This window comes from Acomys russatus, chromosome 30 (assembly GCF_903995435.1).
Source record: "Acomys russatus chromosome 30, mAcoRus1.1, whole genome shotgun sequence".
NCBI lineage: Eukaryota > Metazoa > Chordata > Mammalia > Rodentia > Muridae > Acomys > Acomys russatus.
This window is the reverse complement of record NC_067166.1, coordinates 15,632,589-15,649,233: the sequence shown is the minus strand read 5'-3', so window position 1 is coordinate 15,649,233 and position 16,645 is coordinate 15,632,589. Positions and strand designations below refer to the sequence as shown.

General features: G+C 41.1%; 1 protein-coding gene across 1 annotated transcript in view; it reads right to left on the bottom strand.

Moving 5' to 3' along the window:
* The window catches only part of Ap3b1 (adaptor related protein complex 3 subunit beta 1), a 202,242-nt gene that overhangs the window by 70,140 nt on the left and 115,457 nt on the right, over positions 1 to 16,645 (bottom strand). Inside the window, exons 18-20 of the mRNA XM_051172495.1 lie at positions 12,241 to 12,370; positions 9,328 to 9,502; positions 5,800 to 5,941 (exon numbers count right to left, since the gene is read on the bottom strand). Coding sequence (XP_051028452.1) covers positions 5,800 to 5,941; positions 9,328 to 9,502; positions 12,241 to 12,370 — 447 coding nt within the window. The remainder of the gene's footprint in view (positions 1 to 5,799; positions 5,942 to 9,327; positions 9,503 to 12,240; positions 12,371 to 16,645) is intronic.

Below are 16,645 nucleotides of genomic sequence, written 5' to 3'. Positions count from 1 at the left end.
CTAGAAGAGAAGGAAGTGGGCTCTAAAAAGGACAGAATTCCATTGACTTTCTAAGGAGAGCAAATAAGCAGTGACTGAAATACAACATTAGCAATAGATGACGGTCATTTCCACCAAATTGGAAAAGCCTTGCATTCCGAATCAAGGCTATAAAACGCTTCATGATATGCTAGCACGCTTCTCCTACATTATATTTCATTTTTCATTTTAAAGAATCCATAGTAAGTTCACAACATTTTCATACTTAAAGGATCTTCTATAAAAATAAAAATCTGAATTCTAAACAAAGAAGTTAAGAGCCCTATTCCATCAAACATTTCTCCATTTGCAATTCATCCTGGTAATAGAGATAGAACCTGGGCAAATGCAGATAGGACTTGAGGCAGGAGCTTCTTCTTGCTCAATGCATAATTCATGTGCTCTGCCTGCAAAGTGTGTAAAATGAGGATTTCACACCGCGGCATGAGCCACGGAGCTGCGGAGAAAAGGCAGATGAAATCATATTTTACTGTGTGAATTTTATTTCTTACCCTCCCAATATTTATACAAAACCACCATTGACAAACCAAACACACTGACAGATCACCCACTGTTTCCACTGTGTTCGTACTTGAAAGGAGATCAAGCAGAAAGATAGACAATTTGTTTTGTATATTTTTTTAAAATAGAGAATTAGGTTTTTAACAGCTGAGTGACTGTATTTGACTTTTATAAGGACAACAGTTACTGATCTTAAGATCTTGCTGCAAAGCAGATCTACTTATCAACTCATTGCCTTCAAATCTCCATCTTGTCCTTGTGGTATTCATTACACAGTGACACAGGGACACTTTCAAAATGAAATAAAAAGCCACAGGGCTAAGAAACTAACTTCTAGTTAATGTATCTCATTTCAAAAAATAAAGGCTCTTAAGTTCTAACGACAAACAAAATGTGTAACAGTCTCTGTAAAGGTTTTTCATGCATTATAAATATCCATTTGCATACTGATTACAGGCATGTAAGCACCATGTATGTTTCTACTGTACAAAGGTTGAGATGTAAAACTATACAACAGGACCAACCCTATGAAAAGCTTATCAAGCCCCTACTGTTCTTAAAATCCAGAGCAAATACACACTAATGAGCAGTACAGGGGCCTCACCACGCTCCCTGCCCGAGAACGCCTGCTCCAGCAGGAACGGACACCAGCTGGATGGCTTCCCTTTGTTTTAAAGATCTCAACTGAAATCAAATGATTTCTTTTAAAAAAAAATTTATTTCTATGTACATTGACGTTTTGCCTGTATGTATGTATGTGTGTGTGATGGTGCCAGATCTTCTGGAACTGGAATCATAGACAGTTGTGAGCTGCCATGTGGGTGCTGGGGATTGAACCAGAGTCCTCTGGAAGAGCAACCAGTGCTCTTAACTTTTGAGCCATCTCTACAGTGCCCGACACTTCTTTAAGAATTTTAATTAAAAACTAGGTTGAGAAAGACAAACATTAAAACAGACAAAGCTTTGAATTTTTAGAATAAAGACCAACATTCTTCAATGATCGCAAAAGGTAACGATTTCAACACCTGCACAAGCTTGTGAGAAGACAAAGAAGAGAAGCCAGCCAGCACAGGGCTCCTGCGGTGCGTTTGCAGGGCCCACACTCCACAGAGAGCAAGCACGGCTAATGTGTGACCAGGGGAGGGGAGTCCACCGACAGCAGCGTAGGGTGAAGGTGTGGTCACATGCTGCTTAGTTACAGGGATACTGAGCATAGGTTCCCTGAAGGGGAAACCACATTAGCTTAGTATAAAATGCTCACCATCTGCTAAACACATCTTAACCTGCACAGTATTGTTATGTTACAAAAAAACTAGAACACACAGCTACAGGTGAGAATCACTCCACATATGTCTGTGTTGCAGAGTTTTCTCTCTACTCTTCCATGTAAGAATATATTCCTTCACATTGTATACAGCATGTAAAAGTGCTCACGATATCGAGAGGGCTTTGCGGGGCTGCAGACGGTCCAGTGATTGGGAGCACTGGCTTCTCTGGCAGAAGACCTGGGTTCAGTTCCTAGTGCCCTCACAGCGGCTGACAAATGCTTCTTCTCCAGTTTCTACTCCCTCTCTGGCCACTGTGAGCATGCATGCTCACACACACAGGCTAACACACATACACACAAAATAAAAATAAAATAAATCTAAAATAAATAATTTTGTTAAGTGTATTACTTGGAACAAAATAATTACTTATAAAAATGACAATATGCTCTAAACATTTTTCAGATACATTTCAGGAAAGGACACCTGTACATAAAAGTGCACTTGTCCATAAAATAATTAAATCTGAAACAAGATCATGTTCTGCGGCCATTACTAATCACAACACAGAATTAAGTGACAACCCCTTGAGGAATACAGATATCCAGAAGTGACACCCTCCGAAGAGGACCGGTTTAGTTCCCTGCAGTCACCATCCACCAGACGTGAAAACGACAGTCTCACAGGAGGCCGCTCCCTCCTCACCTTCCATTTTCTTTAATAAGAGAGATGTACAAAAATGAACAAAGGCTCAGAAACATCCAAACACATAGTTTCATAAGAAAAAAACGAGTGTTAGGCCAGAAAACGAATAGATTAAAACGAGAGCGATAGATTTAGACATGGTAGCTAAGGAGTTTACTGAACTCAGATGCCAACAGACATTACTAAAGCTTGATCCAGGAACTGTGCTGACGCTGAGGGTTGAAGAGGACTATGGCAAAGGTCTACAAAGCTGAGGAAGATTGGATCTAGACAGCGAATGGAGGAAAGAAGAAAAGACAGGAAAAACCACATACAAAATCTGAGGGTCTTGGCAACTCTGTAAACACAGATGGAAGGCGTCAGAGGGAAGTGCAGGAGCCAGGAGAGCCTGCTGGGGTAGTGTCAGCACAAGTGCTAGAGTTAAAAACCCAGCCTCCCCACAAGCATTTGGTCTAAATGTGGGGAGAACATCTCAAAGTTAGTATGTTGGTGGACTATAGGGGCAAAGGAGGTTTAAAGGTTTTGCTTGAAAGGCTAGAAACCTCTTGAGGGGTCTGGGCGGCAGAAGAGAAACTAGTGGGCAAAGACTAAAAGTGTCAAGAAGGTAGATGCTGACTCCCAAAACAGAGTCAAAGGAGGCACAGCTTAGCCTTGGCTACATGATAGATGCCTTCACAGGAAGGGCGGGGAACTGCAGAGTGCAGGCAGAGCGCTACGTGACTCATAGCTGTCTTCTGAAGACGGCAGATACCAGTTAGGGGTCACAAGTGAAAACAGACTTAAATTCTCAGTATTATTTTAAAAAGAGCAGAAAATTGTAGAAGAGAAGAGCCACAGGGAGCCCAGAGTCCTTTCAGCACAGGTCCTAGTTAAACAGTATTAAAACTATAGTGTGATGGGGCCAGCCTGGTCTACAGAGCAAGTTCTAGGACAGCCAAGGCTATCTCGAGATATTGAGATCTATAAGATAACTCAAGATATTGGCTATTTGAGAAAGCCAGCTTGTCTCAAAAAACCAAAACCAACCAAACCACATCAAAAGCATATAAAACCAACCAAGCAACATCAAAAGCATATAAAACCAACCAAGCAACCTAAAGAGCACTTCGTGCTGCTCTTGCTTGTTTGTTTCCTGTAAGATAAGATGCAACAAGGTAGGCACTGGTGTCTTCCTTACAGACCAGGGGCCTGAAGCCTGAGGTGCTACTCGACAACACAACGCCAGTCTAACCTCACGAAACACCAAAAATTAACAACTTTGAAAGCCACGTACTCAAGCTATCTCCAAATGCATTGGGGCACATTGATGAAAGCAAATGTGTAAAATGAAAGATGAAAGATTAAACAGCAAGCTCGAGCTGCAGATTTAAGACATGGCTTTTCAGAGCCTACACTCTGTCGGCTAAATGAAGGCAAAGAAGCCACCATCTGCCTTCATTACTCACAATGTGAGCAAAAGCCACAGCATTTGATAGAAGGGGGAATTTCCCACAACTATAACGTCGTTTGTTATTAAAATTTTGGTATACTTATGATCACATGGTATGCTTCAAACCATTCAGAATAAAATGAAGACAAAGCTATGATAGCTGAGAGGGTGGGAATATTTAGTTCAACTGCAAAATTAAAGAAAAAGTAAGTAAAACAGCAATGCTCCCCTCTCCACCTACTGCATACAGATAACAGCACTCTAAGGCGGACACAGTGTGTGACCTGAGGAAAGCAGGTACAAAACAGTGTACAGCTTCAAGTTCTCAAGGAGCTTGCTCTGGGCGCTGCTCTGCACACCAGCAGCTATCAAGATGTGAGCTCCTCACTGACATCCCCAACAGGGAGGGAACAAAACTAACGTCACGGTGTCTCTGTGGGCTAACACTACATAGGCAGTGGGGCCTATACATTTTTTAATTATTCAAATCTGTAAAGAATAACTTACTTAGATTATATCTGTGATTTATAAAGCACTGCTGTCGTGTCCCTGCCCCCAGGTTGTACTTCCTGTCACTATCCAAAGCTCTTTATTTAAAACATGTTAAGTATATTTTAGAGTAGAAAATGAGGATATGTGAAGCTCTGGTGTTTTTGAGTCCACATTAATAACTCCAAATCTCTACAAGTTTATATGAATTTTTGAAAGACAAAACCTTAAATCTTGTTACATAAGTACAAATTCAATTTTAACATAAGTTTTTACCATTTGTAAGAATACTTGAAATAAGACAAGATAAACACTAGCAGCATTTTAAATATACTTATTCTTAACAGTGAATCTGGATGTGGAGGGCCTAGTAGAATGAATTTGTTTTAATTTCTGGCTACTCAGATAACATACTAAGGAAATTCAGATTCACAGAATTAACAAGTAAATATTTTTAAAATATTGGGTTATGAAAAAAATATAATTCATTGAATAGCAACTTCTGACAGTCATTATCCTAGACACATGGGATGAGAGAGCTGATCGTAGTGACACTTTCTCAGTGTGACCATTTACACTAAAAAGGTGACAATCTGAGATGAGATAGACAACCATTATTAGATCCAACTTTGTATCAGTAACTTCATTTACAATCTATTTTCATGTTTTCATACTAATCAGACAAAAAGTTCAATCACAAATGTTCAGTTCAAATACATAAACGGTCCTTGCAGTTTTGCTCTAAAATAAATGTAATTAGTTAAGTCATGTAAAACTTAAAACTTTGAAAACATTTTGCTACTATTTATCATATTTTTATTGATAAATATTTTTTAAAAGCATGCTGGAATCAGTATTTTATAATATCTACATTTGTAGTCCTGTGCCATCTATTTCTGAGGCTTCCTTTCATGTCTTTTTTAGCAAAAATAAACCTTGTCACAGCCTACCCGAAAATCTCAGGCGCTGCCATCACGTCTTTGTAGAGCTGGCTTATCAGGGTAGGTTGTGGGGAGGTAACACCATGGGGGAGTGCAGATACGTGCCCAATATTAGTTGTAGTGACAATGTTGAATGTTTCTCCTTTAGTTTCTTAGCTTTCTAACAAAACACTCAACTTTCAAAAGTATTCTTTTTTGCTTGGTTGGCTTTGGTTTTTCAAGTCAGGGTTTCTCTGTGTAGCCCTGGCTGCGCTGGAACTTACTCTGTAGACCAGGCTGGCCTAGAACTCAGAGATCCGCCTATCTCTGCCTCCCAGTGCTCGGACTAAAGCTGAGTGCGCCACATGCCCAGCCCAAAAGCATTCTTAACTACAAAGAGCTACAAGAATTATGTGTGTATCTGCCAGTGACAGCACACACATGAGCTCACCTTAGCCACTTTTCTGGCCACAGGTTTACTGTCAGACCCTGACTCTGACTCTGAAGAACTTTCTTCTGTGGAACTGGATTCCTCACTGGATGATTCGGAAGCTTTAGATTTGTCATTTTTCTTCTCCCCATCTTCTGAATCACTATGAATAAAAATGAATTTTGAAATATAAATTGCAAATCCCTTACTATACAAATTTAAGTAATTTTATAAAACAGAGTCAAGGTGGCTTAAAAATTCTAAAATATGAAAATTCACTAAGAATTCACTAAGAGCTGCGGAGATGGCTCCCTGAGTAGAGGGCCCTGCTGCAAGCCTGAGGAGCCGAGCGTGATCTTCAGGACCTGCAGAGGAAGGACAGGCTTGACTCCCACAGGTGGCCCCGATCTCCACGCACGTACTGGGAAGCATGCGCTCACACAGAAACACACTAGACACAGTGAGCAATGGTAATGGCAGTGCTGCCTGCAACCGAGTGCAAATGCAAAACCACAGAACAACACTGCCTGACGTCATCACTAACTGTATAGAAACATGCTGAGACAGCCTGCTGGTTTTCTAGGAATCAAGAGCTAACAGTAAGAAATTCTAAAAACTTAGGCTGATTTTTAAAATGATGCCTCAAAATATTGCTTACTGATAAGTTTAAGAGTTTATACAACACTGGGTGGTGGTAGCATACACCTTTAGTCCCAGCACTTGGGAGTTCGAGGCCAGCCTGGTCTACAAAGATAATTCCAGGACAGCCAAGGCTAAACAGAGAAACACTGTCTCAAACAAAACAAAACAAAACAAAAACAAAAATCAACAACAAAAAAGAGTTTATATATCTACTTTTATCAATAGACTTGCATTTGAAATATTAATTAGCTCAGAGGAAATTCTTATTTGTTTATTTAGAAACAGGGTCTTTTTTGTTGCTATGTAGCCCAGGCTAGCTTCACACTTGGTCTTCCAGCCTCATACTCTCCAATGCTGGGAGAAGGTGTGTGCTACCACATCACACTCTAACAGGGTTCCTTTAATATACCATTTCACTACAGTGCTATTCACTCATTCGTTCAGTCAACTAGCATTTCATGCCATTCTCTAACAGGATTCCTCTAATATACTATTTCGGTAAAGTGCTATTCACTTAGTCAACTAGCATTTATTACAAGCTTGTCAGCCCCATGCTAGGTACTAAAGATAAAGGTGACCTGTATGTTAACGTACAGTGTTGGTGGTGCACTGGAGCATACAGATAACATGGCAGTGACAAGACACAGGAGCAATAAATTTCAAAGTGCAGGTGTTTTGTGAGAACACTCAAAGGGACACCTACCAGAAGATTATGAATCTTCTTGAGAAAAGGACATAACTTGAGAACAGAAGTGAGGTGCATGGACAAATCAGACATATTCCCCAAAGAGAGCAAAAAGCACGGAGATGGACAAAGTGCCTGGAGGTGCTGAGACTTCCCCCAAAATGGAAAGTCTAGCTCCTTTCACTGTGTGTGCTTCGCGTGTGTACATGCACGTATGCACACATGCCTGCTCTTTTAAAAATCTAGCTTGGGGCCTAGAGAGCTAGTTGCGAGTGCTTAGAGCTCTTAGAGAAGACCCAGAGTTCAGTCCTAAGCACCCACCTGGCAGCTTACAACAAGCAGTAACTCAGGCATTTCATTCCAGGAATCTACGGCAGATGCTCTCTTCCTGGGTATATTATTAACCCACTTATAATAAAGAAGCCAACATTTGAGGTTAAATAACTTTAAGGACACACTAGCAGGAGAGGGAATCATGAACACTGATTTCAAATCTGTCTCCTTCCGAGGTCCAATCTCCACTTTACCATACTATTGTGTCACCCATGAAGATACCTTGGGATGTAAAACTCAAATTTATTAACAAACACTTGTCACTACTAAAAAGCAGTTTCTGGAGATACTTAAAGATTATCAAAGACGTTAAAATGTGCTGGCAAATAGCAAACAAATTCTAGGAGATGGGCTACAAGGCACAGGAGGAGGGAGAGTGGCAGAGAAGAAGAATCAATAGTTATCAGAATTGATTTTTGTGGAAGAAATATGATTGCTGTTTATTAAAAATGGAGCAATGGCAACATCTCAGAGCACGTGTAATTATATTTGAAGATGAAAAGATATGTTGTTTTCTCTCCTATAAAATAATAGCAATAAATATTATCCCAACTCAATGCTTAAAACCTGTACCTACAAATAAAAGGGCCGAGAATGTCTTTGTGCTACTTTGGTATAACAATTACGTACAATTCAAACATAAATAAAAATCATCAAAAACATTTCTGAAGAAATGAAAAGTGAAACTAATATGCAGTTAAAAGCATATACCAAGCTGCCTTCTGCCACCTGAGGAAACTCTGCTGTGCTCATGAACATGTTCCCTTTCTAGAACAGGCACTTCCCCCTAAACCAGATCATCACAGCTAGTCTGATGTGAGAGCCAAGCACAGGATCCTCAAATGCCAGGCGATGACAAGCCAAGGCACCTTCCTGCAACAAGGTAGCTATGCTAAGGAAACTTCACTCCTAGCACTGCAGATAGGATTTTTAAAGGCAAAAGTGTTATTTTATTATGCATCACTCAATTCTGATGGTAATTATTGTTTACCTTACTGCTTAGAGTTTCAGATGTTAACCTAATGAGAAGAATTTACTGGTAACTAGGTTTTTAACTTTGCAATGATGAAAAGCCTGTATTAATTTAACCTACAGATTTCATTTGTTCTGAACAGGAAAAACAATATAAATCACTTTTAAAATCATTAAATCCTGACTTAAATTAATAAAGTCATAATTAGGGCATTATGCTGTGTTTGTTATGGAAGTGGCAGGGCGAGCTGCTTTAATTACTGTCTGTAATAAAAGGAGCAGAGAGCGTACTGCGCCCAATCAGTGCTGTCAGCCACGACTGAGCCCAAGCTGCAAGCTCATCAAGGGAGCGGGCAGCAGGCCCCGAGAAGGGCCAGGGAGTCAGCCGAGGCCACTCTGACAGCAGTGGGGAGAGCAGAGTCACACAACTCAAGGTATTAGCCCCAATTACTCACAAGCCTCCCAATGCTTTAACACGGGAGGACGCTGTTGATAATGACACCTCTTGAAAAGCACTAAACCTTCCGTGTCTTCTGACCGTCTTCCTTCACAGCCTTTGACTCTGATATCTGGATCATAATCTTTTTAATGTAACATTATTTAGAAAAATCAATTGTCTTAGTTACATAATGGCAAAGTGCTGAAGGATTAAATTTAGCCCTCAGCAAAACTGCTGCAAAAGGTAATTAAGTGTTTCATCCCTACTACTTGGTCACTTAAGGCAGCCTTCCAAGGTGATACCAAGTTTGGCAATGTACCCTAAGATCTGTTCAAGTTCAAAATAAAACCTAAGCACAGTTAAGTCAAGGCTAAACGTCTGCTTTGGAGAAAATATACAGGCATTTTCTAGCTCTGAGAATTAAGGAGAAATATTAACTGCCGGAGACTTCCTGAGGGCAACTGAGACAGTAATTCACCTTTTCCTCTTGGTTTTGGAGTTCTTCTTGGACACCGTCTTACGTTCAGCTTCTACCTCACTTCCGGTCTCGCTCTCTTGCCCACTGGAGGAGTCCTCGCTGCTGTCCTCACTGCTACTGCCTGTGTCTCCACTCCCACTTCCAGACCCGCTCTCTGAAAGATAGACCAGCGGCTCTTTCACTCACAACCATTTAATTACATGTAGGAGCCTGTAACTGTCACAGAGACAGAGGAAAGGAGCTGCTGGCATGGAGGGACTTTGTCAGGTCTGAGGCATGGGTTCCAGAGGGTGATGTACCAGGGACCCAGACAGACAGAAGACGCCCTGACAATGGGTACAGCAAAGACGAGATGTACAAGGAAACCCACTAGAGAACCTAAAGCAGCTAGCCATGGCATGCATTTAAAAAAAAGAATGCATAAGAGTCATATAAGAAAGAAATAATTTTGAATTCTGCTACTTGTTACTGAAATTTTTATTTTGTAAAAAATAAAACAATGGTTAGATCTTCCTAGGAACCAATTTTGAAAGGGAAAAGAACTTTTAAACTACTCCTCATGTCTAAACTCATGAACAGCAAGCAACCTTTCCTGAAGAGTTACGGCTTACTTCTGCTGGCCTCGCATCTCCCAGTCTGAGATAATATGGCCCACTAGTGCTCTTGCAGAAGTGGTGCAGTAAGAGCTGGGCATGACCGCGCATACTTGTAATTCTAGCATTCAGGAGGATGAGGCACGGTGGATAAGCTTGAGTTCAAGGCCAGTCTGGGCTACATGTGGGCTCTTCTTTCAAAATGCATACATATCAGTGTGTGCATTAAAAAGCAGCATATTTCTTACTATTGCAAATGATTATAGATGCAGAACTGTACACCAAAGGAAAGGACAAACACTGGCCCTGCTCATCACCTACCCAGGGAAGTGTCCTCAGTACAAACAGCCGGCAGTTAAACACTGTTCTAACTCCTGCTTCATGAAGATTCCTTTCTACATCGCACTGCCCAGGCAGGACAGCTGGAGCCTGTGGATTGTCACCGAGTGGGGTATGAGGCAGGGTTCTCCTGTGACAATGTCCAGGTTCAAATCCTGGCTATGCCACTCACCAGCTCTAAGACTGCAACCTCTGGCTCTCAGTTTCGTTTTCAGCAAGGGAAATGCTTTAGAGCTGTTGTGACAAGTACATGAGTAGAAATATGTGCACCTGACTAGAACACAACAGGACTGGTTCTTGGGAAGGCATTTGCCATGGCGTCTTTCACAACATTTACCCAAAAAAAGCTTCTGAACAGAGACACTTGGAGTTTGTTATGAAATCAAAGACACACACACACACACACACACACACACACTGAGGGGAGGGGGGAGGGAAGGAGGGAGGGGGAAGGAACAGAGAGAGAGTGAGTCAGTTAACTGGTTTACACTGGAAATAACAAGAAGCTGCACAGCTGGGAGATGGTTCAGTGGGTGAGGTACTTGATGCCTAAGCAGGAGAAGCTGTCCTTGGCTCCCCAGTACTCAGCCCATGGAAAAGCCATGCATTGTGGTGCGCATCTCTGTAACTGGTGTTAGGGTAAGGAGATGGACGTGAGGGGGGTGTATTAGAAACAGTGAGCTCTAGATTCAGGGAGAGGCTGCCTCAACAATAATGTGCAGGGCTGTAGAGGTGGTGCTTGCTGCCAAACTGAGTTTGATCCCTTAACCACACGGCAGAAGGAAAGAACTGATGCTTTCAAGCTGTCCTCTCATCTCCACACAAGTGCCATATATTGTGCCTCTCTCCCACACACATACAAAGTTTACGAAAATAAGATGCCTAGTGACAAAAAGACATCAGCTACTGACATCTGGCCTCCACATGTGCGTGCACAAGTGAATGCTCTCTCACACAGGCATACCCACAGCCACCCATCCACCATCCACCCTCACAGAAAGAACAAGGAAGGAAGAGGGACGCTACAGTATCAAAGTCACTCTCTCACTGTCTTCATATGGGAGTCAAGGGCAATCTAGGCCCAGCCCGTACTAGGCAGTTATTTTTCCTCTTGGGGTATGGCAGAAGCCCTCACACAGGGCTCACTACTGTGCCTTTGGACAAGCTCACAAATAGCCACAGTGTCACGGAACTTCTTCAAATGCATCCTGAACAACAATAATCTGGGACCAAGCACGAGCTTATAAACAAAGAGGATGGAGATGCAGGGGTAGGGTGTAAAGTAAAGCGCATGACCAACTACAGAGACAACTTTACTCTTCAAGTTATATACTTTGTATGTTAACTTTCTTGGTTGAGGTATTTGGCTTATTATATAAGAAGATAATGTATTGGGGTTGATTTATTAGATACTACAAAGATTTTGATAGAGCAGGTGAAAAAGTAGTGGATAACTAGGAAGTAGTGACAGTCTTTGACCAGAGCTGCCAACATATTACACTTTTGACAAGTGATTCAAACATATGTTCACTTATGTAAATCATACGCAAAATTTTAGTTATAAAGTTTTTTGTTTTGTTTTGTTTTGTTTTGTTTTTTCCCTAAGATAGAGTTTCTCTGTGTAACCCTGACTGTCCTGAAATTCCCTCTGAAGACCAGGCTGGCCTTGAACTCAAGAAATCTGCCTGTGTCTGCCTCCCAAGTGCTGGGATCGAAGGTGTGCTTTAGTCTTCCTCTTCACCTATCAGATGGAAAAGTAGGTGCCTCATTTAGTTGGTATTGCTGCAGCCCAGACTCTGAATCCATACCTAGCATGCTTTTTTAATGCATACTGCTCTCAACTTCCTAACTCTAAAAATAAATAAATTCTGAGATATCTTAAATTTAATAACAGACTGGAGAGTGAAAGAAAGGAAAAGATAAGGGGCATCCATATGCAATCTATAGTATGAAATACAGTTTGATAAATTATAAAACCCACCACTGTCGCTGCTGCTATCAGAGGAGTTCTCTTCTTCCTCTTCCTCCTCTTCCTCCTCCTCAGATTCAGAGTAAAATTTCTTAGCAGGTTTTTCTTTCTTTGTTTTTCCAACTGGGGTCCATTCTTTTGCCTGTTTATATAAACAAAGTAAACATTAAGGAATTCTTATTATGGGATGCAGACTCTTGGCAAATGTAATAATTTACGTTCACTGTGAGCTCAGAAAAGGTTTGACACGTCTACAGAGAAACCAACCACTAGAAGTCCCCACAGCAAAGTTATCCACTTCTAAATCACAGAACTATACTCTCATTCAGAACCCACTGTGAAATCACTGATGCTATGTTTCCAGACTATCTAATAAACATTTGTGTTTGTTGGTCCACAGAAGACTTAACCAACAACAATATATGCTCATAGCTTGGCACTTAAGTCAGAGTAAAAGCAAGGAGGCCACAGTGAGTGCTGGCAGTAAGAGCCTCATCTTCTTGATAGGCCAAAGCCTGACTTGCCTTGTCACAGCTTCAAGCCTAACCACCCTGGTCTGGACACCTAGCTTGCTGCAGGGGGTTCCTAATTGGGTACTCGCTTCTCCTCTCCACTGACTCCAACGAAAGCTTGCTGAACAGAGCAGCTAGAGAGGCAGCCCAGCTACTCTCTGGTTTCAAACCTTGGTGGCTCCCATGACACTCAGACAAATGGCAAAGTCTCCAACAGTCTGTCTACCTAGCCATGCACAAAAGGCTGCTCTGCTCACTTCCTTTTCCTTTGCATACTCTGCTGAGCCAACCTTGTTGTTTCTCCAAAGACTGGGACCCACTCTGTCTCAGGGCCTTGCCCTCAGCTATTCCACCTCAACACAACTCCAACTCCTTTACGAAACAGCATTGGCTACCTTCTCAGACACTGTGTGATTTACTTATTTCTTACTTCCCCAGAGTAGCAACTTCTGTACCTGTACACTGACGCATCATACGTATTTCTGTCACAATAAATATTAGTTAGACCTATTATACCATAAAGCTTTCAATTCTATATTCAGAACATATTTGTTTGCATTTAGGAAAATGATGTTCTTTGGTAGTAACTAAACATGGCATTAGGAGAACTCTTTACTATAAAACTGTCATAATGGCAACCTTGATTCATTGTGGAAAAATTACACTTCATACCTTCTCTACTAAAAAGCAGGAAACTGTAGATTTCTTAAGAGGTCAAAATGATTAAGACTCACTTATTACACTTTTAGTTGAGTCTCCAATGTGTGCTACCATAAGAGTATATATACATATGCATGTATAATATATACATATATGAACATATTATGTATGCAATATACATGAATATAATATACATAATATATACATATATGAACATATTATGTATGCAATATACATGAATATAATATACATAATATATACATATATGAACATATTATGTATGCAATATACATGAATATAATATACATAATATGTACATATATTAATATGTATATATAAAAGGAATTTACAGCATGACACAGGTTCTAATCCAAGGACTGTTCTCAACACCAAAAGTTCATTATAATTTTCTAGTAATATGTTTTAAAATACTAATACAAACAACAAAAATAGTTATGCTAAAAAAAACCAAGTGCTCATGAGATGCTCCAGTATCCTAAAAAGTTATTACTTGGAAAATGACACAAAAACTAAGAATTATTTGAATACACGAGTGTCCATATTCACATCGCTTCATACATTAAAGGCCCGAAGCCTAACGCTGCTGGATTCTCACTCTGGTGTGACACCTATAGCGCTGTAAGCAAACAAAGAGAAGGGAAGAACAGGGGAGGAGACTAAGAGCAGCGAAAGCTAAGGTCCTCCACAAGGCCTGTTAACTGTTTATAAAGCAAAATGTCCTTGGTATGCAAAAGACAGGATTTGTGTAACTCGGGGGGGGGGGGGTTCTGTATCTAAACAAAAAAACTCTAAAGAAGCCACAAAATTTATTGGTGACTTAGTATAAATATGCATTATATCTGATACCCTGGATATGGCGGTGTGCGATTCAAAGTGGCTGCTAGTGTCAACCTGACTAGGCTCTGCTGTTTTGATTAAAATGTCAGATTATCGAAGCCTTGGCCATTTTTCTTCCTAAGGTATATTTCACACTAATGAGATTTGACCTTAGAGGATCACTAGATAGTAAGCCCAGAACAATACAGTGTATCATGTGCACAAAATGCACTGGTGTGGCTTTGGGGAGGAGCCAGGGAGGGGCACAGAAGGACAATCTCAACAACACTCTCTGCAGCTCTGACTGCAGCTCTGAATTACTAGTTACACTGCGTGTGTGTGTTGATATCTCACTACATCCCCTGTAGAACATTTTAACTCACTATCTCAGAAACCACAGGCGGGATCTATTTGCTACATGGCTTAAATGGACACCTTTAAACCTAGTTCCATCAGCTATAATTATTCTTCATTAGTTACTAATTATTAACTTCAAAAATACAGTCAGCAAAATAAATCCATTTGTCTCTGTTGAACAAGACAACTGAAACGAAAATAAGGAAACACACTGCTTGTGTACTGTCCCTATGAAAGATTAATGCTTACAACACATGAAAACGGAACCAGCCAGCCAGCCAGCCTAAGAACGCTACTGAGAGAAAACTCCACTACACAGCATTGCCATCAGTTTCTGAGAAGATAAGCTCTTTTCAGAGGAGAGAGAGGATGGTAAGGACATCGTTCTACTTGAGCCAGAGCACTGTGTGCCCAGTCAAGAAAGAGGACAGCACTGTGTCAGCAAGCAAGCATGATTATCAGGGAGGAGGACGTCTGCAGAAGAATCACAGCAAAGGGCACTCGCTTCATCTTCCGGCATCTGACAGTGGCAACTGTGCTCAGCAGTGCTTATGTGTGGGAGAAAAGCAGGCAAACCTAGCTGCAAGGATGAACAGTCACCCAATGTGTTTTCATAATTTTTATTCATCACATTTACATTTTATTTTTAACACATGTGTTTTATGTGGTCGTGGAGTGGGGGTTGAATGTGAGGCCAGTCAATGGTGGGTATCTTCATGAATAGGACAGGGTCTGTCACTGAGCCTGCCACTCAGCAAGTCAGGCAGACGGGCTGGCCAGGAATGGCAGGGGCCTCGTGTCTCCACCTCACTGGTGTGGGTATACAGATGTGCACAAAACAGCTCGATTTCTGTATGGGTGCTGGGGATCAAACTCATGCTTGGTTGGCAAGCACTTTACCTACAGAAGCATCTCCCAAGCCCCAGTGTTCACAACAGTTCGCTATACCACAAACATGATGGCACTCAGCGCAGAGAACAACTGGGACCTGCAAACGAGCCCAAGCGTCCTCTCCTTCACACACAGGAAAGAATAGGCAGAGCGCAGCAGACAGCAGAGGGGGAGTGGAAGCCTGGTCTGCAGCAGCTTTGGGAACTTGCACTTATCTAGGCTTTCTAATCCTTGCTTTCTTCACCTACGAAATGTAAATACTGAGCTTGACGTGATGGTGCACGCCTTTAATCCCAAGCCCTGGGAGGCAGAGGCAGGCGGATCTCTGTTTGAGGCTGGCCTGGTCTACACAGAGGGTTCCAGGACAGCCATAGGTACGCAAAGAAACTGTCTCAGAAGGAAAAAAAAAAAAAAAAAAAAAAGACTATCGTTATGAGGTTTAAACAAAATGATGTTTATCAAACATCTACCATCAGGGCTCTGAACTGCGCTATTATTAACCACCTGCTGCTGGGCATGCTCCACAGCCAGGGTAAGTTTACAGTGAAAAGAAAGCCATTTCTCAGGGGATCATATCACATGGCTATGCTCATTAAAGGGGTATAGTTACACGAGGACGATCTCCTCCCTTTGCATGTGGAGGGGAACAAGGAGGCTACCCAGCTTTCCAGCAGGAGTTAATGGTAATGGACTCTGATCATCTGAATTCTAGCTCGCTGTGCAATTTACATGAGGAAACCATCAAGAATCTCATTCTCAATGGCTCCATTTAAAGTACTCCTACCTTAAAAAGCAAGAAATGTATTCCATACAATTTCTAAGTACAAGCAAAATATCTTTATCAAACTTATCTATGAAATAATAAATGATATTAGTAAAGATTATTAATTATATTAGCATAATATCTAGCATCTTTAAGAAAAGATTTAGGAAAGTTAGTACGGCATTTTATTTAAAAATGTGAAAACAGTGTATTATTCATTTTACTTGTGACCTTGATGAGGTCATCTTTGGTACACAATGCTCCCTGCTTTTTTTAAGCATCACTTAAGACAGGACTCATCAGAAAACCCAGTACATTTTGTACAGGTTTTTCTCTTCTGGAAAAGAACAGCAAAAATTATTTATAAAAACACTGACAGGAAGCTTACGAATCTCTA